Source organism: Lithobates pipiens, unplaced genomic scaffold (assembly GCF_037356315.1).
Source record: "Lithobates pipiens isolate NorthernLeopardFrog02 unplaced genomic scaffold, aLitPip1_a1.2 Scaffold_8, whole genome shotgun sequence".
Classification (NCBI taxonomy): Eukaryota; Metazoa; Chordata; class Amphibia; order Anura; family Ranidae; genus Lithobates; species Lithobates pipiens.
Genome location: NW_027507903.1, coordinates 297773487 through 297798207, shown reverse-complemented (window position 1 = coordinate 297798207; position 24721 = coordinate 297773487). Strand labels below are relative to the sequence as shown.

The window sequence follows — 24721 nt, the reverse complement described above, 5'->3', positions numbered from 1 at the left end:
CACTGTGAAGAATATTTTTGACCGTGGCCATCCTGAGTAAGGGCAGATGATTCGTGTAGCATTTACTCCTTGTAATCCATCTGCCCTTAGTTTAGGCATGCAGGCAGGAGGACGTGTTTAGCTTAGAAAGCTCCTCCTCCTCTCCTGGAGACTCATAGGATGTATGACATCATTTCCCTAGGCCTGGAAACCAGGAAGTAACTGAAAAAATTTTAAAAAACCTATTCAGTGTTCTTTGAGAGAGAGAGATGTTCCGCTTTAAAGTTCAAGCATGCTTGTGCTTATTGGGACAAGTCAGTACAACAAGGGCGTAGTAAAAAATTGCAGATGTCCAGCTTTGAGGCACAGAAGTTCCTAGAAAATGTCATATATCGAGAAGTACACTGCCGCTTTTTAGGAAGAATTCCATAAAAAGGGTAGCTTTTTGGGTTACTGCTTAGTCACAATGAACCCATTTAAACATTGCCTATAAGGCAGTAAATCTTCACTTTTTGTGTATAGATCGTTTTTTTTAAGAGTGATCCATGAAACGTCTGCCTTCTGACACAGATTTACCATTCCTGCCTTGTAACATGTCATTGTTTCTCTAAGCATCAGGTTGTACATTATCTTGATGTCTCACCTGCAGAATGAATGAGGACCTATACCATGTTTCTTTGCCTTAGGTCCACTGTACATAGAAACCTCATGTTGAATGATGTCAGATTCCCAGTTTAAACATGGTGTGCCTGTCATAGTGACCTTTTCAGTTCCTCTATAGGTGGTGCCATTTCCAGATAAACAGTTTTCCTTTTTATCTACAAGACCAAGATAAATATTAGATAAACATGTAGAAACATGGTTAAGTTGTTATTGGGCTGTCAGTCTTTGCCTTATTGATATGTAAATTATAGTTAATACTTACTTATTTCACAGTGAGGTCCCATGTACCCCTTGCTACAGCCGCACACCTTGCTATGTTTGCTTTGAATGCAGTGTCCTCCATGGAGACATGGGTTGTCAGAGCAGTCTATAAGAGCAGAGAAAAAAACATATAAAATACATTTTTGCATGGTGTTTACATCAGGAATGCAGTGACATCACAAGTCGCGAGAGGCTCGGACAGAGGTGTTGTATCTCTGTCTAGCGCCTCCCTCCAGCAGTAGATCACTGTTGCAGTATACCAGCAATAGACCACTATTAAAGTGGTTGTAAACCCTTACAAACCACTTTGACCTACAGGTAAGCCTAGATTAAGGCTTACCTGTAGGTCCAAGAAATATCTTCTAAACCTACATGGTTTAGGAGATATTTACTAAAAGACAGTGACAGTGACAGCTGGCTCCTGTGTCAGGTAAGTGACATATAAAGGGCTACTATGCGATGCATAGTAGTCCATTATGCTTTACCTTTGCAGGGAGAAAAAGAGGAAGTAAAGCCATCAGGGTTTACTTCCTCTTTAACTACTCTGCCATAGTGTACACATTCTTGCTGAATAGTGTTGCAGAGAAGTTGGGTAGAAGCTACTGCTGGACATTGCTGTGCTGCGCTACGTCACTCTGCAGCTGCGAAGGCTGTCCAGCAGGGATGAAACAAATCTCCCTACCTACAAATCAACCTATCAATCAATCTTTATTACCTACAAATCAACCTATCTTTGACTACTATCAGAGGGTCAACCATCCCGAGATTTCAAGTAAATCCTGATGTCCCACAAATCTGGGCTGAATCTTGCAGTGAAACCCAGTGGCAGAACCAATTTTGGCATTTGACTCCACTAATCAATCTGTCAGGTCAATGATGTGCTGCGCTACGTCACGCTGCAGCTGACAAGGCTGAGACTAACAGCCAGCACAGCCCCCCCCCCCCCCCCGCGCTCACCTGCCCGCCAGCACGCCTGCCCACTTTAGTGCCTACAGAATGGAAGAAGAGGGAGGGTAGGTCTGCTCCACCTCCTCCCCATGCCCCCCTGTGCCTGTCAAGGGATTGTGTGGGGGTGGGAATTTTAAAGCAGTGCTCCTGATGTCGCTGCCTGTGCCTCTGGAGACCAGCCAACCTCAGGCTAGTGAACACAACCTTTGACTGAACTCTCCCCTCTCTCTCTTCCTTCCATCTAATCCTTTCTTCCACATAATATAGTGATCCTTCCTTCCTGTCTTCCATGTACCATAGTAATCCCTTTTTCCTTTCTTCCATATATCATAGTGATCCTTCCTTCCAAATAACAGCGATCCTTTCCTTTTTCAAATCTCTCTCCCTAAAGGTTGATTTACGTTGGAACACAGTGCAGGAAAGGGGCATTCTGTGTGCATTTCTCGCACTGCACGCAACCATTCTGCGTTTCTGAGATGCACGCAGGTGCCAGTAATTGTTAATGGCAGCTTGGTACGATTTAAAAAAGTTATGCTTTGCAGAGCGTCCCTATTCACTTTGATTGACTCGGCTCCGGTGGGTAGTAGTGCCCGCCAATGCATCAGGGGAGCACAGCTTTGTGGCTGCAGCATATGTACAACCCTGGCTGCTGCTTCTGGAGCTAAAGTGGTAAGGTGGTGGTGAGGTGGTAAAGCCCTGTGGTTGCGCCACGGTTTTACCACCCCTACAACCACTCTTGTGAATGAGCCCCAAGTGTTATATTGCATATTTCTGACATTTGAGATATTTAATTCTGAAGCTCATTTGTTCAAGCAATCCTGCACTGTATATAGCAACTAGGCTCAGCTTCTGTTTAATTCCTCTTTAACCCCTTCCTGACCAGCCGCTACAGTTGTACTGCCGCTGGGCACCCGCGATTGCTCCACACAGAAACACAACGGAGATCTGTCAATGTAAACAGACAGATCTACGTACTGTCAGGGGTGAGGAGAGCGATCTGTTGTTCATACTAAGTATGAACAACGATCCTCCCACAGTTAGAATCACTCCTTAGGACACACAATTAACCCCTTGATCGCCCCCTAGTGTTAACCCCTCCCCTGCCAGTGAAATTTACACAGTAATCAGTGCATTTTATAGCACTGATTGCTGTATAAATGCCAGTGGTCCCAAAAATGTGCCAAAAGTGTCCGATCTGTCCGCCATAATGTCACAGTCCCAATAAAAATCGCTGATCACTGCCATTACTAGTAAAAAAAAAAAAATGCCATATATCTTTCCCCTATTTTGTAGATGCTATAACTTTTGCGCAAACCAATCAATATATGCTTGTGGCGATTTTTATTACCAAAAATATGAAGAATAATACATATCAGCCTAAACTGAGGAAAAAATTTGCCTTTCTTAAAAAAAAATGTGGATATTTATTATAGCAAAAAGTACAAAATAGTGTTTTTTTTATTCCAAAATATTCACTTTTTTTTGTTTACAGTATAGCACAAAAAAAAACTGCAGAGATGATCAAATATCACCAAAAGAAAGCTCTGTTTGTGGGAAAAAAAGAATTTTGTTTGGGTACAATGTTGCACGACAATGTCGAGCAACTTTCAGTTAAAGCGATGCAGTGCTGTATCGGAAAAAATGGCCTGGTCATTGAGCAGCCAAATCTTCTGGGGCTGAAGTGGTTAAAGTGGATATAAACCCAATTCATGAAATTTGAGCAGGGCACATATATCTGGAGCGTTTTCTTACCTCTCTTCAAAGCACTAAGTTCCCTAGCTGTCTCCTGTTCCGTTCTTCTGTTATCAGCCTAATAAGTTCTCTGACACATATGATAAAAGCAGCCAGAGTTTTGTGTTGGGGAGGATGCTATAAATGGATTAGCAGTGCCCTGATCTATTCAACGAACAGAGATGAAAGTCTCTACCTATGAGAAAAGGGGGTGTCTGCCTGTCCTCCAGTCAGCTGTTTAGACTGTATGCAACCAGCATAAAACAGCCAGAGTGAGGACACCAGGAGAGGGAGGGTGCCGAAGTCAGTGGTTTCCCAAGAAGTTCTAATGCTGGTGCCAGCCCTTCTTTCATCTTTAAGCAGCTCAGTAAACTGACACAGGCAGGCGGCGCAGCACAGTCTCGGGGTCGGCAGACTCTGACCTCCCATCTGACCTCCTATGTGCCATGTCCGCAGGCTCTGACCTCCTATGTGCCATGTCTGCAGACTCTGACCTCCTATCTGCCATGTCCACAGACTCTGACCTCCTATGTGCCATGTCAGCAGACTCTGACCTCCCATCCGACCTCCTATGTGCCATGTCCACAGACTCTGACCTCCTATGTGCCATGTCCGCAGACTCTGACCTCCCATCTGACCTACTATGTGCCATGTCCGCAGACTCTGACCTCCCATCTGACCTCCTATGTGCCATATCCGCAGACTCTGACCTCACATGTGTCATGTCCACATTCTCTGTGGACTGTGTTGTATGGGGGAGCTCTATGGACTCTTGTGTAAGGAGGGGGCTGTGGTGACCAGAAACGTCCTTACATCACAGTTTCCCTTTACACCAGAGACCGCAGAATCATCTCTTACATCAACTTCCTCAGATTTTTCCTTTACACTTTGTAGCTTAAATATTGATAGTGAAAAAATATTGCACTAAAACAGCCATTTTGTTTTTTTGAATGGGGCTCTGTCAGTAAATGTAATGATTTTTGCCAGTAAAAAAGTGCTGTTTGTAAATTTTGAGCATACTATCAGTAAAATTACTTTGGTGGGTTGGCAACACTGCACACATCCACTCTCCTCCCCTTCTTGTTCCTGAACTGGAAGCGACTTTGACAGTTACCCCAGCCATCAAGGAAAAAGTGTAATGCAAAGCGATGTACACTGCATTACATTCATGACTGAATGCATGGTAACATTGTTGATGTAGCATCAGCAGGCAAATAAAGTGTATGCTATATGGGAGTGGGGGTTTGCATTATGGAGGGGAAGAGGTGGCAGGAGTTGGTGCACCTTCGCTTAAGTAGAAAAAAATCCTTGCACCGGCTCTCTGCTCGACTGTATACCCAGGCTTCACTGCAGTTGAACTGTAAGAGAAAATCTGTAACAACGAACACTTTCTAAAGGATATATACAGATGAAGACAGAAGATATACAAGTAAAATTTATGTAGGGAGATTTGTTTCATCCCTGTGTATCATCTGAGGATGTTCACTTCACTGTGTGTATGTGAGGGTTTACATCCACTTTAAGTCACTCCCACTGTTAGGTGCAACTTGACCATGACCATCATTTGCTACTATGTGCTACGTGTACTGAGGAAATTATTCTTTGGATCCATCCCATGGTTCCTCAGATCCTTCACGATCCTCTATTTTAATCTCTCTGTCTATCTATTTTCAGTATATACAAAACCAGATGTATTGGAAGTATTTTTTAAATGATTGTGTTGAAGTTTATATGTATCCCTGAGACTCCAGCTTGTGGCACAGCAATCAAAGCTTATTTTATAGGTACATGGAAGCCCAGGTTTTGTTTAACCACAGCCCTTAAGCTCCTTCCAGTATCATGTTTGGCCACACTCACTTTTTGCTGAAGGGTGCTATGCAGAACGCAGGTTACTATCTGCCTCAAATGTCCCTAATTCTCAAATTAAAAAGTTGGTAGGTATGTTAACTGTCCTATTTTTGTGCCATGATCAGGTATCCTGCATGCCTAAATGCTCTCTTGTAGTACTTAGTTCAACAATAAAAAGACTAAAGTGACCGGTGTCCAGCTTATTTTTTACCCCCACTATATACCAAGAACCATACCATGTGATTGAAAAATTATCCTGCTATCTAGGGCAGGGATATGCAATTGGCGGACCTCCAGCTGGTGCAGAACTACAAGACCCATGAGGTATAGCAAGACTCTGACAACCACAAACATGACACCCAGAGCCAGAGGCATGATGGGACTTGTAGTTTTGCAACAGCTGGGGGTCCACTAATTGCACATCCCTGATCTAGTGTGTTATTTTATTCACGGGGGGCTCTGGATCTAATTAGATGACACCAGATCCAGACCCCTATGCAGCTGTTTAGCAGGTGATCATGTTTAAAGAGGAAGTAAACCCTGATGGGTTTACTTCCTCTTTCATTCCCTGCAAAGGCAAAGCATAATGGACTACTATGCATCGCATAGTAGCCCATTATGTGTCAGTTACCTGACACAGGAGCCAGCGATGTCACCGCTGTCCCCTGTAGTCCGGCGCATCAATCTTTTCGGTGGGGTCTCGCAGCTCCGCCGCTGTCATTCGGCAGAGCCGCGATGACGTCACTCCCGCGCATGCGCACGGGAGCCGACACGCGTGGCAGCTCCGTTGTTGGAAATGCCTAGCTCAGTGCGCCTGCGCGCTGCTGTCTACGGCGCATGCGCTGTAGACAGCGGTGCCTGTCTTCGGGCAAATATCTCCTAAACCGTATAGGTTTAGGAGATATTTCTTGGACCTACAGGTAAGCCTTAATCTAGGCTTACCTGTAGGTCAAAGTGGTTTGTAAGGGTTTACAACCACTTTAAAGTCCTTGGGCCTCTAGCACATGCGTGAGACAAGACCCAAAAAAAAAAAAAAAACAAACGTTGCTGTGTTAATGCTGGTCTTTCCAGATAATAGATCCTACAGCCTGTACTTTTAATGAAGATTTGCCATCCAACGTACATGTAAGTATGATGTGTCCTACAACACACCAAGCATGTTTCCTTCCCTTCACATATTTATACATCATCCTTTGCAAGACGTTAGTGTATAAAAAAGGTATATGTGTGTCACAATGCCCCCTCCACCACGCCCACCTATTGTCAGGTAATCCTGCAATAGCTTCTGTTTGAAATGCATCTTCTCAACTTTTTTTCAAAATTTACAATGATGGCATCATGGAAAACAAGGACAAAGCATGCTAATGTGTGCACTTCCAACTCACGTTTGCCTGTTGTTGTTTTACAAACAGTCCTCTTCTCGCCACAGGTGCATTCTTCCAAGATGGGGGGTTTGTATCTTAGCCACTTATCTTGGTGTTCAAAGTACTGTTGCAATGTTTCATCAAAGCATTTGTCTATAGGTAAAGAGAAACAGAAAAATACAAGTGTATCATTCTTCTATTCAAGTTCTGGCACAGAGGCAGCAGGCATGTATAGCTTAGATATAATAATATATTATGTGTGTTTTGCTCAAATGTCTAACATTTTTTTTTTATTTATTTAAAGTTACTTTATTTATTAAAAAATCTGCTAAAGAAAAGCTTAAGTTAGCCTAGGCTTTGAGGTCTATCTTTGGAAAAGGAATCCTATGCTGATGTGGACCTCTCCTTTTAAAAATGCTGAGTGTCTGGCAGTCAAGTTGATCCACTGGCTTGCAGCTTGTTCCTAGGTAATCACTCAAAAAGTATTGAAGTCAAAACATTTGCAGAAGAAGCCAGAAATTGCAGCTTTCATATTTATTTGGTACATGTTTCCTTCAAGACATGAGCATTTAAACGTGAGCTTAGCCAAGGCAAATACTTTCCCATCAGAGTGGAATCGTTGAATGGGTTCCTATCAGGGAGGAGATCTGCTGGATAGTTTATCAGAGTATATAAGAAAAATATTCCTTTTGGTGAGCCTTACCTTAAATTCACCTATTTAACCACTTCCATACTGGGCCTATTCTGGCACTACTCTCCTACATGTAAAAATCTTATTTTTGCTAGAAAATTACTCAAAACCCCGAAACATTATATATGTTTTTTTGGCTCTAGGGTCTTTTTATGTCAAATGCTTTTAAAAAAACAAAACAGTAAAGTTAGCCCAATTCTTTGCATAATGTGACAGGTGATGTTACGCCGAGTAAATAGATACCTAATATGTCACGCCTTAAAATTGCGCACACTCATGGAATGCCGCCAAACTTTGGTACTTAAAAATCTCCATAGGCAACAGTTTATATTTTTTTTACAGGTTACAAGTTAAGAGTTACTGAGGAGTTCTTGGGCTAAAATTGTTGCTCTTGCTCTAACGCATGCAGCGATACTTCATGTGTGATTTGAACACTGTTTACATATGTGAGCTTGGCTTAGGTAGGCGGTCACTTCTGTGCAGGAGCACGCGGGGACGGGGGTGTTTTTTTTTTTATTGTTTATTTTACCTTTATTTTTTTATTTTTACACTATCTCTTTACATTTTTTTTATCACTTTTATTCCTATTACAAGGAATGTAAACATCCCTTGTAATAGAAATAGTGTATGACAAGTCCTATTTATGGAGATATGCGAGGCCCCACATAACAAGCCTTGTCAGTTGTTTTAGGTAATTCAGAGTTGTAATCAGGTCCACAATGAAAGCCAAAATTAGTTTTAGCAGAAATGTTCACTATGTATGTAACCAAGGTTCCCAACGGTCAGTGGAAAAATGGTATTTATCTGTTATTATTACTACCAACTCTTTATCACTCTTGCCAGAATTACCAGTTGTCAATCCCAACTGATAGATTTTTCTGTTGTTACTTCCGTTTAGCCTTCTTAGCTCTTGTATTTGGTAACAGTAGTAATTGTCCTGTTCTTACCATGTATCTTGCTCCTCAGGCCCTACTTAGAAGGTTAAATGAATGCATGCCTATATTTTGTTCCACTTGAAATCAAACCCACCTTTCTTTTGCTGGCTTATCAAAAATTACTAATTACTATGACCATATCTGATAGTGAATTAAGAAAACGAAAAGTGTATAATGTACGTTTAGCATATAGTTGACATGTTCTCACTGTAGTAAGACAGAAGACTTAATAAAAATCTTCCCCTTTCTCTATGTTAAAACAGTAAGGGGAAAAAAAAACATTTTCAATGATGTGCTTGTAAGTATGGGTTAGGTTCCCTTTTAGTAAAGCTCTTCCCTTGGTTTGTGAGTGGACTTGGTACAGGATAGGGCATGCCACTGTCTGATGTGTTGGCCTCCCTGGTTGGAGTGGTACCAGGAGGCAGGGTAAATCATCTGCTGACCAGTCACATGTAGCCATGTATGCTGAAAGGAATCCAGTTGCTGAGCTGGCTAAGCATCAATTCACCTTCCTGCATTACAAGGGGTCATGGTGGATATTGGGCTGCATGTGACCCCCTGAAAGGGATTTGCCATCTGCCACAGGAGTGGCTAAGATGCTGATTCCTGTCTGTTCAGTTGGGGAGAGTTGTCAGTGAGTATAACCAGGGCTTTTTTTCTCAGAGAATAGGTGCAGGAACTCCTCCCTTCTGAGTAAGCCCTTGACTCCACCCCCTACCCACATGTGAGCACCGTTCCTTGGTTCCACCACTTACCCACCTCCCAGTACCACCTCTTTTAGAGAACACAGAGCCAAGTATCATTTTGTGGTGCTAAGTATTTTGTATGGAATTTGTTAATGATAACAAGAAAGGCAGTAAAATAGATCTAGCAACAATAGATACACCCCAGCAACAATGGACCCCCAACAGCCAGCATCAGTAAACAATTGACTCCCTGCAACATAGGACCCATCCCCAGCAAAAATAGATCCCCGCCAGAAACAATAGACCTCCCCAGCAACAATAGACCCCCCTGCAAAAATAGAACCCCTCCAGCAACAACAGATTCCCCAGCAACCAGCATCAATAGACCCACCAGCAGACAGCAACAAAGACCCCTTCCTCCCAGCAACGATTGACCCCGAAGCAACATAAGACCAACCCCCAGCAACAATAGATTCCCAATGAGCAACAGAAGATCCCCAAGAAATAATAGACCCCCTTCTTCTGCAAAAATAGATACCAGCATCAATAGACCCTCCAGCACACCCCAGAACCCCTTGCCAATAAGTTCTGGAGGTGGCGGAACTGCATTCCCCCACATTCCTGCTGAAAAAAAGCCCTGAGTATAACACCTTGGGCCTGTTGTGGGAACTGTCAGGCATTCTTCTACGAGATTCTCCCAGAACATGAGCATTCCTGTGAGAGATGAGCACAGTGGGAGGAGGACGCTGTATGGGTAGCAGTCAACAGGACCTTCCACAACAGTCAGAAGTTTTCAGGGCCGGACTGGGAGTTCATACCAGCCCCATAGCATTTTTATACCAGCCCAACATCATAACGTCATTATTTTCTTGTTCATAAAAGGGAAAGCCATGCATTTTAAAGCACATTTGAGGAGCGTATTATATAAAAACAAGACAGATATGAAAGCACATAGGGCTAGGGATATTATATATATATGTAAGAAGGCCAGTATGGTGGCCTGAATTTATGGGAGGAGCCCGGGGGGTATTTAACCAGCCCACTCACCTGTGGTCTTTGTCGGTTTCCTGTGCGTAATACTACGTCACTAGGCCGACTGCTCGAGTTTCGTTGCCATTCGGATAACGTCTCTCTACTAGAAGTCTTGTGGTTTTCGTTCCCGTTTGTGTTTTTTGTAAAACGTCTCTGGCTCGACTGCCGCAGGTAAGGGTCTCGAGTGACCTTCCTTTACTAAAAACATTTCTATTGAGTGTCTTTAAACCCAAAACTCGACACTAAACTCTCGAGTCATTCGTTGTGAAACCAGGTCGTTAGTCACTCAAACGCACTATTATCGCAGCCCCCTTCATTGCACGGGTGTCAGGAAAGGTTCCCTCCGCTGGTAATATCAATCATTTGGCATGCAGTACTGCGATCCACCAGCAGGTGTCTCCTGCTGGAATTATGTAATCTTTGGTCCGCAGTACTGGTGTCCACCAGCGGAGGGATCCTGGCAGTGTGGAGCAGGTATTGCCTTCTACAGTCAGGCGTCACATGACTGACAGCAGCCATTATAAATACCCGGCAGGTGCACACACACCTCGCCTTGGTATTGTTCCTTGTGCCCTGACCTGCTGCTGGCGATCCTGATTCTGAACCTATTCCTGTGCCCTGAACCTGTGACCCGTGGTTCTGATCCTGTTTCCCTGTCCTGGTCCCTACCCTGTCCCACCTGTTACCATTATCCCTGTCCTGCAGTCTGATCCGTCCATCCTCTCCCTGTCCTGTGTTCCTTACTCCATTTGCTGATCTCCCCATGTATGACATTGGCCTGGCTTGTGACTCTGATTCTGGACTGCCCTTGTTTATCTACTGATCCTCTGTGTATGACCCTGGCCTGCCTACCGTTTACGGTCCTTGCATTCCCATTTATTGTACATATCTGTCTGTTGTTGTTTGGGGGTCTTTGTTGGTTGGTTTATTGCACTGTGTGGTTGTATTTATATTATTCACTTTCTTTAATAAATCATATTTCACTTATACACGTTTGGGTTTCCTCTGTTGCAGTCCACACAGTTCTGGTCTTATCTGATACATGACAACGGGCCTCATTTCGGTAGAAATTGCTTGAACTAAAAATGTTGCACTATTTTCATAGCTTGTTATATTGTCTGCCTCATCACCGTGTTCCACAGACAAATCGTTGCCAGTCGCATCACACGGCACAATGATTCGTGCCTCTGTGACGGCTGGCTCACTTGGATCATTTAATTTTATCATTTCACTCATTTCTGTCACACACTGCGCTCCGATTCGAATCCAGTCGCATCCGCAAATGCGCCGATTCATCCCGGGGTGCCCCAAGTTGCTCGGCCTCATTTCGGTACATGCTCCAGAGCTCGCTCGTTGTTAGTCGTAGCCTTCGGCTTATCGATCCGGGTCTCTGTCATGGGAATCATTTCACTATCACTTATTACGTCCTAAATCGAAACCAGTCGCATTTACAACGCACAGGTTCGATCGGCGTGTCCCAGTTGCGTTGGCCTCATTTCAGTACATGCTCTAGAGCCCGCTCGTTGATGGTCGCAGGTCTTGCGTACTCTCCGATTCGCATCTCTATCATAGGAAACATTTCATTATCACGTAGTGCGCTCAGTTCGAATCTGGTCGCATCCCTGTGCGTCGATTCGTCTGGACGCCCCCCAGGTTTTTTTTTCAGCCTCATTTCAGTGCATGCTCCAGAGACCAGTTCGGTTTCCAGTCGCAGTTCGCGGCCGGTCGATCTAGGCCTCTGTCATGACATAAGTTGTTAATTTCATTTCACTGTCACGCTCCGCGCTCCGGTTCGAATCCACTCACACCTAAACACGCACCGATTCAGTCCAGTCCGCCCCAGGTTTATTTCCCACATTTCAGTACATGCTCCAGAGTCCGGTTTGTTGTCAGTCGCACTGGCGACACGACCATTTCGTGCCTCTGTCATGGTAATCGTACTTCATTTCACTGTCACTTACCGTGCTCCGACTCGAATCCAGTAGCATCCGTGATGCATCGATTCGGTTCGGCGTGCCCCAGAGGGATCAGCCACATTTCACTTTTTCCACAGGTTGTCTTATTTTTACGTTCACAGTTACAGCACTTATTCGTGCTCCTGCGCTTGACACGGATCATCCCACACTTCGTCCTTTACGCAAATGATACGTCGGATAGGGACAACAGAATACAAAAAAAATAAAAATGATGATGATGATGAAAGAATTACGGGCGAAAACTGTCTACTCACCGGTGCACCTCGGTCATATCAGTCAGCCGTTTACGTCACTCTTCAGTTTACTTGTAAAGCCCCGTACACACGAGAGGACTTATGTCCGACAGACTTCCAAAGGAGTTCCGCCGGAGTTCCGCCGGAGTTCTGACAGACTTTTCGGCCGAACGGACTTGGCCACACACGATCACACTAAACTCCGACGGATTCGAACGTGATGACGTACGACCCGACTCGAATAAGGAAGTAGCCAATAGCTGCCCTAGCGTCGGTTTTAGTCCGTCGGAGTAGCATACACACGAGCGGATTTTTCGAAGGGGACCGGGTCCGGCGGAGTTCCGTCGGGAAAATTTGAAGCATGCTTCATTTTCTAAAGTCCGTCAGACTTTTGCGAAGCTAAAGTCCGTTGCAGCCCACACACGATCAAATAGTCTGACGGACTCAGTCCGTCGGACTTTGGATGTTGAAAAGTCCGCTCGTGTGTACGCGGCATTAGGCTCCTCATCAGTTGTCATCTGTTGTTTCTCTTTCCAGGTCAGTCAAGTTCAGTAGGTCCACCCTGCACCAGCTTGGACGTTATCTTTCCCAGGTAAAAAAAAAGAGGGGAAGGCGCAGGCAAAATGCGACAGCAACCATGCTGGCATATGTATATATATATATATATATATATGAAGGCACGTGACGATATATATATATGTATGCACGTTCGCTCCCGCCTAAGTACTCAGCAACAGGTGGCCTCGCTTGGTAAGATAGAGAAACAGTCTTGACTTATGCCACCCTCTATAGGTTTCGGTCGTCCATCTTTCGACCCCAAAGAGATAGGACATCACTCCTAGGGCACGATATACCTGGAGCCATGTCCCAAGTCGGCAGCGAAGACCTTATCTCCTCGCTCGCCGTCAGTGAGCGACAGCATACAGTCCTTCAGGGGTTGGACTATCCCCAGGCTGACAGCAGAGCTGAGACGCAAGGGCATTCCCTTTCCCGCTACGGCTAGGAAGGCAGAGCTTTTCAGGCTCCTCTCTACCCCGCCAGCTACGGCCGGGCCCAGTACCCCACCTCAGGCTTCTCTCCAGTCCATCTCGGCGGCTATATCTCAACTACATTCAATGGTGTCGTCCTTAACCAACACGGTCACGGACGTCAAGACCAGAGTGATGCTCCTAGAGGCTCACCCAGCCACAACCACCCCTGTTCCAGTTTCAGTCCCGTCACCACTGCTGACAGGTACCACAGGGACATGTCCCGTTGTCTGCCCAGCACATCACACATAAGGAAGGACATCCTGGACAGCAAGGATGTCAACCTTGCCTCCCTGCTTATTTCAGTCCACGACCTCGCAGAAAACAAGGCCTACACCTGGGGAGATGTCTCCGTAGTACTCAAAGCCAAGGATCCCAGGCTGAACCGCAAACTTTCGATCCCAGAGTTTGCCCTAGCCTTTGGGATGCTAAGAGACGTCATTTGCTCAGCATCCCCCACCAGAAGGGAAGAGCTGGACTTGTACCTCCACACCGTGGTGGACCTAGGGTACAAATACGGAGGCTTCTCCTTTTACGATTACCATCGTTCCTTCTCCGCCAAAGCAGCCGCTAGGCTTGCACAGTTCCAGTCACCCACAGACTGGAGCCTTATGGACACCGAGTTGTTCTGCTGGCATTTTGCCGGCCTTCGTTCACCCCTGTGTGCCATCTGCCAGTCCTCCACCCACACCGCCTACTGGTGCACCAACGTAACGGTTAGCCGCCCAGTAGAGTTCCCCTCCACCTCCGGTACAGCCCAAGGCCCGTCAGGCCTTGCGCCAAAGACTCAAGTTGACAAGTTTGGACGTTCGGTTCAAACCATAGAGGGGGCGGCCATTTGCAATAATTACAACTATGGCTCATGTAATTTTAGCCAGTGCCGCCTACTGCACGTCTGTGTCTTATGTCACAGAGCGCACCCCAGGAATTTGTGTGAGGTTAAGACTCACAAGGGCTCATGACTGAGCCGCATAGACGTCCTATGGTTGGGCTTCTACCTCACCATGCACCCCACTCCTTCACTAGCCACCTTCCTCATCTGTGGCTTCACAACAGGCTTTCATACCGGCCTCATCTCCCTACCCCACACAACCTATGAGTGCAGAAACCTCCGCTCAGCAGCCTCCGACGAGCAGGCCATAGACCAGCTGCTGCAAACCGAGGTGGAACGATACTTCGTCATAGGTCCCTTCACACAGCCCCCCTTCAATACGTGGAGAGTTAGCCCTATTTGGGCTTGTCAAGGGCAAATTTTCGAATAAAAAACGTTTGGTGTACGACCTGTCTGCGCCTCGTTCTTTCCACATTCCCAGCCTAAATTCCTTGATTCCTTCCGAAGAATTTTCATTAAAATACGCCTCCGTGGACATGGCGATTCAGACCATCCTTAAAGTAGGCACAGGTGCGTGGCTGTCCAAAGCCGACATATCCGATGCCTTTAAGCTGTTGCCTATCCACCCATCCCTCTGATGCTGGCACGGCATTAAATGGAGAGACCAATATTATTTCGCCACTAAGTTAACATTTGGCTTTAAAAGCAGCCCCTGGCTGTTCGACACATTCGCACAGTCTCTTGCTTGGATCCTCCTGCACAAGGCTTGTTGTCAGCAAGTTATCCATTACCTGGATGACTTCCTATTGATTGAACAGCCGGGCATACCTCCAAGGGACCTCAACAAATTAAGGACCGTCTTTGGGAACCTCAACGTCCCCATCGCCGAACATAAGGTTGACGGGCCCGCACAATTTATCACCTTCCTCTGAGTCAATCTCGACACCAGCTCCATGCAGGCCAGCCTGCCCCTCGACAAACTGACCTGCATCAGGGCAGTTCTCCGCGAATTCACCCGCACCAGGGGATGTACAAGGAGGCAGCTACAGTCACTATTGGGCATGCTTAACTTTGCCATGCAAATAATTCCACAAGGTCGCTCCTTTATCTCGCGCCTGTTGGTCTACCTTTCTCAGGCACAAGACCCGGATCAAGTCCTCAGCCTGGATACCGCAGCCATAGCAGACCTGTCAATGTGGGACGAGTTCCTGTCTACCTGGAACGGTATCTCCCTGTTCATCCCGTCTATCTCACCTCTCTCGCCACAGGTAGTGACAGATGCCGCAGCCTCCACAGGGTTTGGGGCTATTTTTGGCCACCATTGGTTCACCGGACCCTGGCCTTCTCAAATACTCTTTATCCCTGGGTTTAGCCAGTCTTCATCCCTTTTCGAGCTCTACCCCATTGTAGCAGCCGCCCAGCTCTGGGGTCATACCTGGACAGGACAAACCGTAGGTTTTACCACCGATAACCAGGCCACAGCCAAAATTGTCAACAAAGGCAGGTCTAAGTCTCTCTCCATGATGTCCTTCCTACGCAGGCTGCAGCTGTCTCTGCAGCATCAGTTTAATGTATACTGCACGTTTGTCCCAGGAAAGTACAACCTTGCAGCTAAAGCACTGTCTCGCTTTAATTTCCTTTCCTTCTTTCGGCAGGTTCCCGGAGCCGATACGGTGTCAGCTCCTATCCCGCATTGGTCTCAGTTGACCCTGGACTAGAGCCGCACCTACATGGAGCCACTCAGTTCATCAACCGATCACTCTCAGACAACACTCTGAAAGCCTACCGGGTAGCCTGGAAAGCGTTTAATACATTCCTGGTTGCCTCCACAGTAGGCACCCCCACAGATGCCAGGCATATACTAGCCTTCACCTCATACTGCCATAGTCAACTGGCCCAGTCCTTCAACACCATCCGGTTATACTTAGCTGGCATACAGCACTTCCTCTCACTCCAGGATCCTACCAAATCATCCATCTTCTCGTCCCACGAGATCCGAGCCGTCCTGCATGGCATCCAGAAGCAGCAACCACCAGTTAAAGTCAAACGGCTCCCCATCACCAGTTCCATCTTCAGGGACATGTCCACCATGCTTACCAGCTACCCCTTCGGTGTTCTCCCCAGTCTGGTCATACAGGCGGCCATTTATCTGGCCTACTATAGCTTTCTACGGCCCAGCGAGTTCACCTATAACAGCTCACACAGTCCAGTCCTTCGCAGACGTCATCTGCTCCATCACCAGGACCACTTCATCCTCCACCTCTCGGTAACCAAGACCCAGCAGGCAGGCACCGGGGTAGATATCCACCTCTACAAAACCAACAACGCCTGGTGCCCGGTTGCTGTGCTTACGCAGTTACTCTCTCTACTACCCGAGCTCCCGGACTCTAGTCCTCTTTTGCCCTTCCCGGTCAAACCATTAACGAACTGCCAGTTCATTAAACATGTAAGGATTCTCCTCCGTAACTTGCTCCTCAATCCCGGTGAGTACTCCGGGCACTCCTTCCACATCGGAGCAGCTTCATCCGCATCCCGGCATGGGGTCCCGGACCATGTCATCAAAAGATTGGGCAGGTGGAAATCGGCCTGCTTCGCTCGATACATCCCTAACCCACAGGCAGAGATGTCTCGGGCATTCACCCAACTGGCTCAATAAAGATAAAGCTGGAAACAATAAAACTCTCTTACCCCTACCTAAGTGTTTTTGCCCCCTTATTTTGGTATACCATCCATTAGACCAGGGCACACTTTCAGGTCCATTTCATATAGGGTATCTTATGATAAGTTTGTATTGTTCGGATACGTATCGGTCATAGGGCTTCGGCCATAAGTAAGAAGGCCAGTATGGTGGCCTGAATTTATGGGAGGAGCCCGGGGGGGTATTTAACCAGCCCACTCGCCTGTGGTCTTTGTCAGTTTTCTGTGCGCAATACCCACCCTCCCATCCCCTTTTTTAGGGCATTTCTCAAAACATTTCTCTTCAAACACATTCATTTCTAATCACTGGGTATGCCCCCTTATTTTGGTATACCATCCATTAGACCAGGGCACACTTTCAGGTCCATTTCATATAGGGTATCTTATGATAAGTTTGTATTGTTCGGATACGTATCGGTCATAGGGCTTCGGCCATAAATATATATATAAAAAAGCAAATTCCAGTTCAAAGTGGTAAAAGTGGAGCAATCATTAAGGGGACACCTGGGACTCTGAATTTGGGGGGACTCTGATGACTAGAGACAAACTTCCGCAGAAAGAATACACTAAGGTAAGGGGGGTGGGGTACTGATATAAGAGGGAAAGTGAAACCTTTATATCAGTGCCCCCTTACATTATTGTATTCACTCCCCCCCTTACATCAGTGACCCCCCCAGACTAGCCTGGCGGTGCTGTCACTGACCTCCTCTCAGGTGCACCATGCAGAGGCTGTGGGCATGGTACAGGAGATGTCAATATTTCAAGATGGCAGAGGCTGCGGTCATGGTACAGGAGATGTCAGAGGCTTCGGGCATGGTACAGAAGATAGTTAGAGATTGAAGACATGATACTAAAGATGGTGAGATATGTAGACAGGAGATAGTCAGAGACTGCAGACATGGTACAAGAGATCAATGCAGCCTCACCAGTGCCCATCAAATGCAACCTCACTGTGCCCATCAATGCAGCGTCACTGTGCCCATCAATACAGCCTGACTCTGCCCATCATTGCAGCCTTACCATGCCCATAATCACAGCCTCACTGTGCCCATAATCTCAGCCTCGCCGTGCCCATAATCCCAGCTTTACCTTGCCCATAATCGCAGCCTCACCATGCCCATAATCACAGCCTTGCCGTGCTCATAATCACAGCCTTGACGTGCCCATAATGCAGTCTCACTGTGCCCAAATGCAGTCTCACCGTGCCCATAATTGTAGCCTCACCATGCCCATAATCGCAGCCTCACCGTACCAATAATCTCAGCCTTACCATGGCCATAATCGCAGCCTCACTGAGCCCATAATGCAGTCTCACCGTGCACATAATCGCAGCCTCACTGTGCCCATAATCGCAGTCTCACCATGCCCATAATCTCAGCCTTACCGTGCCCATAATCGCAGCCTTACTGTGCCCACAATGCAGTCCCACCGTGCCCATAATCGCAGACTTGCCGTACCTACAATCGCAGCCTCACCGTGCCCAAAATGCAGCCTCACCGTGCCCATAATCGCAGCCTCACTGTGCCCATAATCGCAGCCTCAACATGCTCATAATGCAGTCTCACCATGCCCATAATCGCAGCCTTGCCATGCCTGTAATCGCAGTCTTATCATGCCCATAATCGCAGCCTCGCCATGCACATAATCACAGCCTCGCTGTGCCCATAATGCAGTCTCACCATGCCCATAATCGCAGCCTCATTGCAGTCAGTGTCTGTGCCTGGATTACACAGTCTGCGGGCATCTCCCGCTGTATGTCTCGGAGATGAGTGTGAAAACATTGGCCGCGCTGGGATAAAAGTCCCGCCCTCCTCCTAGATCAGCTTGTGTGATAGACAGAACACTGCATCTATCACACAAGCTGATCTAGGAGGAGGACGGGACTTTTCTCACAGCGCGGCCAAAGTTTTCACATTCAGCTCCGAGACACGCAACGGGAGATGCCCGTAGACTGTGTATTACATGTAGTAGAGGAGGAGGGAGTGAAGCAGAGCGCTGTACTGCGTTGCAGCCACAGGTTAGCCCAAAGCACCCCCAGGGCAGGTAGCCTAATGGGAAATGTCCTGGTATCCCAGTAGGCCAGTCCAACCCTGGAAGTTTTGCACCTAGGCTCCCAAAACATGGTCCCTTATGCAGAGAGCAGAAGATAATAGGGTTCCCCAAGAGCACCGAGGTTGAGCCCATCCATAGAGAGCCCAAAGATGAGAACTCTAAGAGACATCTGTATTACTACCTGCAGTGGAATAATTGCTGACCAGTGACATTGGCAACAAGGCAATAGCTGAGTTCTGTGCTGAGGTGGTCCCAGGGTTGCAGGAAACAGTACAACAACCTATGGATCCTCCAGGTCCAGAAAAAGAGTAAATGTCAGCAGTGGCTGTTACAGCTCCAGAGGAAGCACCAGGTGTATTATGGAGTGCATCATTGCTGCAAGGGGTTGAGGAGAAACTCCAGTTCTGCAAAGTACTCAACCCTTTGAAGGAACGTTAATAAGGAAGGAACGCTAATAATGCTCCTTTATCAATATTGAGGGTGAGCTGGAAGGAGCTGAGGAGTGAGGGAATGCAGGCACCATGGCACAGAGGCCCAGCACCTACTTACCTCCCGGTAAGGAGCGAGGGTGTCAGTTGACCAAGCTATCTTGGCTCCACAGATACTTTGTTTGCCATATGTGCAAATTATTTTAACTCAAGTTTCCATATATTTCAGAAGCCTTGTTTGGACCAGTGGAAGCTGAATGCCAAAACATATATGTGACTGCCATTTGGGAACATGAAAGGTACCATGGAAATTCCCTGACTACCAAATAGTTGCATCCTTGCTTATGGGCATTACGGTGTTTGTGTTGTTTGTCTGAAAGGAGACGGCATCCAGTATTATGAGCATAGGCAACACCCTGAGACTACAGAATGGCAGGATTATACTGATCATAACTATTATTTGTAGTGGTGTTCTACTATTTTATGTAGTGTTTGCCTATCTGATTTATTATACATACTGTGCATGTGTTCTTGTTTTACAGTTGGTAACTTGTTCTAACTGGGTATGAGGTATAAAATATATGCCTTCTGTTAGATGTTTTTTGTTGTTTTATGTTAACAATTTTTAAGTTTACGATACTTTATTTCTGTGTGTGGTTCAGGCCAATTTCTCCCAATAGTTTGGCAGCCACAGGAGAGGGACATGTGAATGTGAATGGGAGGAGTGTAGGCAGGGGTTGGTTGCCCTTTTAGTAAGTGCCCCTGAGTGGTTGGTGGGTGGAGTCACCACTTTCTCAACCATGGTGGATGGAGACCTAGTCAGACGGAAGTATGGAGAGAGTCCTTAGGGGGTGGATTGACAGGAAGCTGTAGATGAGGGCCCACAGAGGGGGAACTCACAGAGCAGAGAATGGGAGAATTGGCTGAACTTATAAAGTTCTGGGTTATTTGCACTAAAATGATCTGTACCGGAGACTGCAAGGGGTAATATGAAGAATTGGCTGTACAGACTTGTTTTTGTTTTTCACAGTAAAACATTAGAAAAGCATCATGAGTGGGCATTTCTTTATTTGAGGCAGTGGGCCTTGGGTCTGGAGTTCTATGGGACACATTATGGCAGAGTTTCTCCTAAAGACATGTATGTATGTATCTTAAGAAGAAGCGGGGGGCAAGGCCTCTGGCCAACTTGGCGGGAAGAGGCAGCAAATCAAGGTCCCTTACTTGCTGCCATCACAGCTTTTGCACTATCCACATACCACCAGAACTATTAAACGTTGGCATGTGTACCATGATTAAAACTGCAACATTGATTTTGTCTATTTACCTATCTAGTTTCTTTCTATAGCTACAATACTTATACGCCTTCCCAGATGGTATCATTATTTTACAATATTGGGCATTTTTGATCTACTGGTTACATTACCGTATTTTCTTCAAGGCAGCTGCAACTAATATGAATATGTGAGCAAGTTAGTATATTTCCTAGCAAAACAGTCCCACACATAAGCCACACTGATACCCATACCCCATCCAGAGAGGGACAATATGCAATATTATAAAATAAGATTTTTTTTTATATACTTTTACTGCGACTCACAGTAAAGAATTACTGCACTTGTTTACAAACCTCACAACATCTCAACTCTGCCTATGATTTACCCTTTTCAACTTACCTTTTTTGCAGTTCTTGCCTGTGTAGGGCTCATGGCACACACATTTATAACCTCTTAAAGCGTTTTCACATATACCTCTGGGTTCACATGGGTTGTCTTCACAGTGATCTGCGCATCATATAACAAAATGTAATCAAATCATATGAAAATGTTAACCACACTTAACATCAACTTTAACAGGTTTATAGGGCAGATTCCAAGATTTAAAAAAAAAAACTATAATATGCAGACCTGAAGAAAGATGACTTAAAGTGGAAGTCCAGACTAAACTAATATAATCTTACATCTGCTCCCACCCCCATTTTAACACCTATTCTAATTACCCTGTAGAGGAAAGATGTGTATGCTTACTTATTCTGAAAAAAGCTCTGATACGGTCACATGGTTGGCCCCCAGTGCCGACTTTAGGGGAGAGGAGGGACAGCAGACAGTAGATGTCCTATAGTAAGCCTATGAGTGGAGTTAGAAAGGGGGTGGGAGTAGATTTAAACCTTCTACTTTTATTAACCTTTTCCTACTAGTTTAATGCATTACATAATAAAGTTACTAAACCCAGGACCCTGCATTCACTATATCTTGTCTAAATAGGCTGAAACTAGAAAATATGTTTCCATGTTTCCCACAGCCATCAAGCTGTACTCTGGGCCTTGTAACAGTGGGGAGAAGTTGATAGGTCAAGAAGACCATATGGTAAGTTTTTAATGACCCTGATGCCGCATACACACGATTGGACTATCCAGCAGACTTAGTCCGGAAAACAAACCGCCGGACTTTGACAACTGTGTTACCCTGGGAGTTGGGTATCTCCACAATGAAATCCATAGAGAGGTGGGTTCAGGGCCTATTTACATTGGGTATGGGTTGTAGGAGGCCCACTGGAAGGTGTGGTGGAGTCCTACTTTGAGCATGCATGGAACAGGCAGCTACGAAGGCGGTTACATCAGCACGTAGACTAGGCCACCAGAATTGTTGGGAAATGGCTTAAAAGAGTTGATTTTTTCCCAGGGTGGCCAGCAGCCTTGGAAGAATGGTAAGTCTGGAGCACTGCATCACAGAGACTCTCTGGGATAAAGCAGTGGTCATAAGGTTTCTCAGGAGGAGCATGTACCCGAGCAGCAAGAATTTTGTCACACAAAGGAGAAGTGAGATCTGGAGGAACTGGAACAGACTCCATCTTGGAAGTGGTGGACAATTGTCGTGACAAAGCGTCAGCCCTTGCATTCTTAGTACCAGGTAAGAATGAGACAATGTAGTTGAAACTAGACAAGAAAAGAGCCCATTGCACCCTTCTGGGAGAAAGGCGTTTAGCCTCAGACAAGAATGTTAGATTCTTATGGTCAGTAAGAATGAGAACTGGCACAGTGGTACATTTAAGGAGATGTCTCCTTTCTTTCAGGGCTAAAATGATCGCTAACAGCTCTCTGTCACCAATCTCGTAATTGCACTCCGCAGGTTACAATTTCTTGGAAAAGTAGCCACAAGGATGCATATCGCTCTTAGGGGTAAGGCGTTGAGACAGAAGGGCGCCAACTCCAGTCTTAGAAGCATCAACCTCAAGGATAAAAGGTAATGTAGGATCAGGATGTGCCAACACAGCAGCAGAAACAAAGGCAGCCCTGAGACTCTCAAAGGCCTTAATGAAATCCGGAGACCAACTCTGTGGTTTACCGTCCTTTATGGTCATATCAGTCATGGGCTTGACCAAGAGACGAGAAGTTATGAATAAACTTCTGATAGTAGTAATAGTAATAGTTGGCAAAGCCAAGAAAATGCTGCAGAGGACGTAAACCACCGGGGCCACTGTAGGACTTCTGAAAGAAAAACCAGCAGTGGAAATGACATAACCCAGGAATTTAACCTGTTCACAATGGAATTCGCTCTTCTCCAATTCACAATAGAGGTTGTTCTCTCTTCGTTTCTGAAGGACACAACAGACATCTGTGTGGTGGCTCTCCAGGAACTTGGAAAATATGAGGATATCGTCGAGATAACCACACATAACTGCAACAAATCTCGGAGGACATCGTTAATAAATTCCTGTAAAACTGCCAGGGCATTACAAAGGCCACAAGGTACTCCTAATGGCCTGTTCTGGTATTAAACGCAATTTTCCACACATTGCCCTCCTTAATCCTCAAGAGATTGTATGCCCCTCTCAAATCAAGCTTTGTGAAAACCGTCGCTCCCTTGAGGCGGTCAAATATCTCTTCTTAATAGTGAAACAATTGAGACCCCTATAATCAATACAAGGTCCCAGTTCAGCACTCTTCTTCTTCAAAAGAAGAAACCAGCAGGAGAGGGGGATTTGTGGATGAAACCTTGAGAAAGTGAGTCTGCAACATACTCCTCCATGGCCTTATCCTCCAAGACCGACAAAGGGTAAACCCGGCCACGAGGGGGTATGACACTAGGTTGAAGGTCAATTGCGCAATCATACGCCCGCTGGGGAGGCAAACTACTGGCTTGACCTTTGTCAAAGACATCGCTAAAATCGCGGTACTCCTCCAGCAGCGAGAAGAGTGAAGAGGTGCACAGGACCTTGGCTACCTTCTGAAAGCATGTCTTACTGCATTGTGGCAACCAGGAGAGAACCTCAGCCAATCAAAAGAGAGGTTGTGCCTCTGTAACCAAGGATAATCAATAACCAGCGGAAACTTAAGTGAGGAAATAACTTGGAATTGTATTATCTCCTGGTGAAGAGCCCCTGGCCCCCAATGGCAAGTGTGGTGTCATGCAGCTGCAGCGGAATCGAGGGCTTCGATACAAAAGCAGCATCAATGAACAGGTCTGCAGCCCCAGAGTCGATTAGAGGCTGCATCTCGACAGACGACTCAGCCCAAGAAATGGTAAATGAAACCACTGGCTTATCTTTCTGGATAACTGGGGATGAAACAAGGCCACCTAAGGTCTGTCCATGACAGGACCTCAAAGTTCGGGCATTGCCTGGACAGGTAGGACAAAAAAAAAAGTGACCTGCCTGGCCACAATAAAGGTTCACAATCTCTCTCCTCATAGGGGTTCTCTCATCCGCAGAGAGGCACATGAAGCTCAAGTGCATGGGTTCATCTTCACAGACTGACTCAGTACCAGGAGGCAAGGGAGGTGAGGGAGGCGAGGGAGGCAAGGGTGGGACTGCAAAGTTTCGGAAACAAATGTACTGGAGGCTTCTGCAAGCACTCCTTAAAAGGGAGTCTTTCTCTGAGTCTGGAGTCAATGAGGATGGCAAACATGATCAACCTCTCCAGCTCAGTGGGTATATCTCGGGCTGCTATCTCATCCTTGACAGTATCCAAGAGACCATGAGAAAAAGCAGCCATGAGGGCCTCATTGTTCCAAGAAACCTCTGCTGCCAGTGTACGGAACTCAATGGTGTAATCGGCAACAGTACTCATACTGTGTTTGATGTACATGAGGCACTTGGCAGCAGAATTGGAGCATGCGGGAATGTCAAATACCCTTTTAAAAGAAGCCACAAACTCAGGGTAACTCAAGACAACAGGTTTTTGCATCTCCCATAAAGGGTTTGCCCAGGCCAGGGCTCTCTCATAAAGCAAAGATATCACGAAACCTACTTTGCTTCTGTCCATGGGAAATGCCTGGGGCAGCATCTCAAAGTATATCTTAACCAGGTTGAGAAACCCTCTGCATTGGACTGGATTGCCCC

At 46.1% G+C, this 24721-nt stretch overlaps 1 protein-coding gene across 1 annotated transcript in view; it reads right to left on the bottom strand.

The window, feature by feature from the left end:
* The window catches only part of F12 (coagulation factor XII), a 146119-nt gene that overhangs the window by 62065 nt on the left and 59333 nt on the right, over positions 1 to 24721 (bottom strand). The window contains exons 5-8 of the mRNA XM_077472552.1: positions 21058 to 21165; positions 6816 to 6947; positions 905 to 1009; positions 623 to 797 (exon numbers count right to left, since the gene is read on the bottom strand). Coding sequence (XP_077328678.1) covers positions 623 to 797; positions 905 to 1009; positions 6816 to 6947; positions 21058 to 21165 — 520 coding nt within the window. The remainder of the gene's footprint in view (positions 1 to 622; positions 798 to 904; positions 1010 to 6815; positions 6948 to 21057; positions 21166 to 24721) is intronic.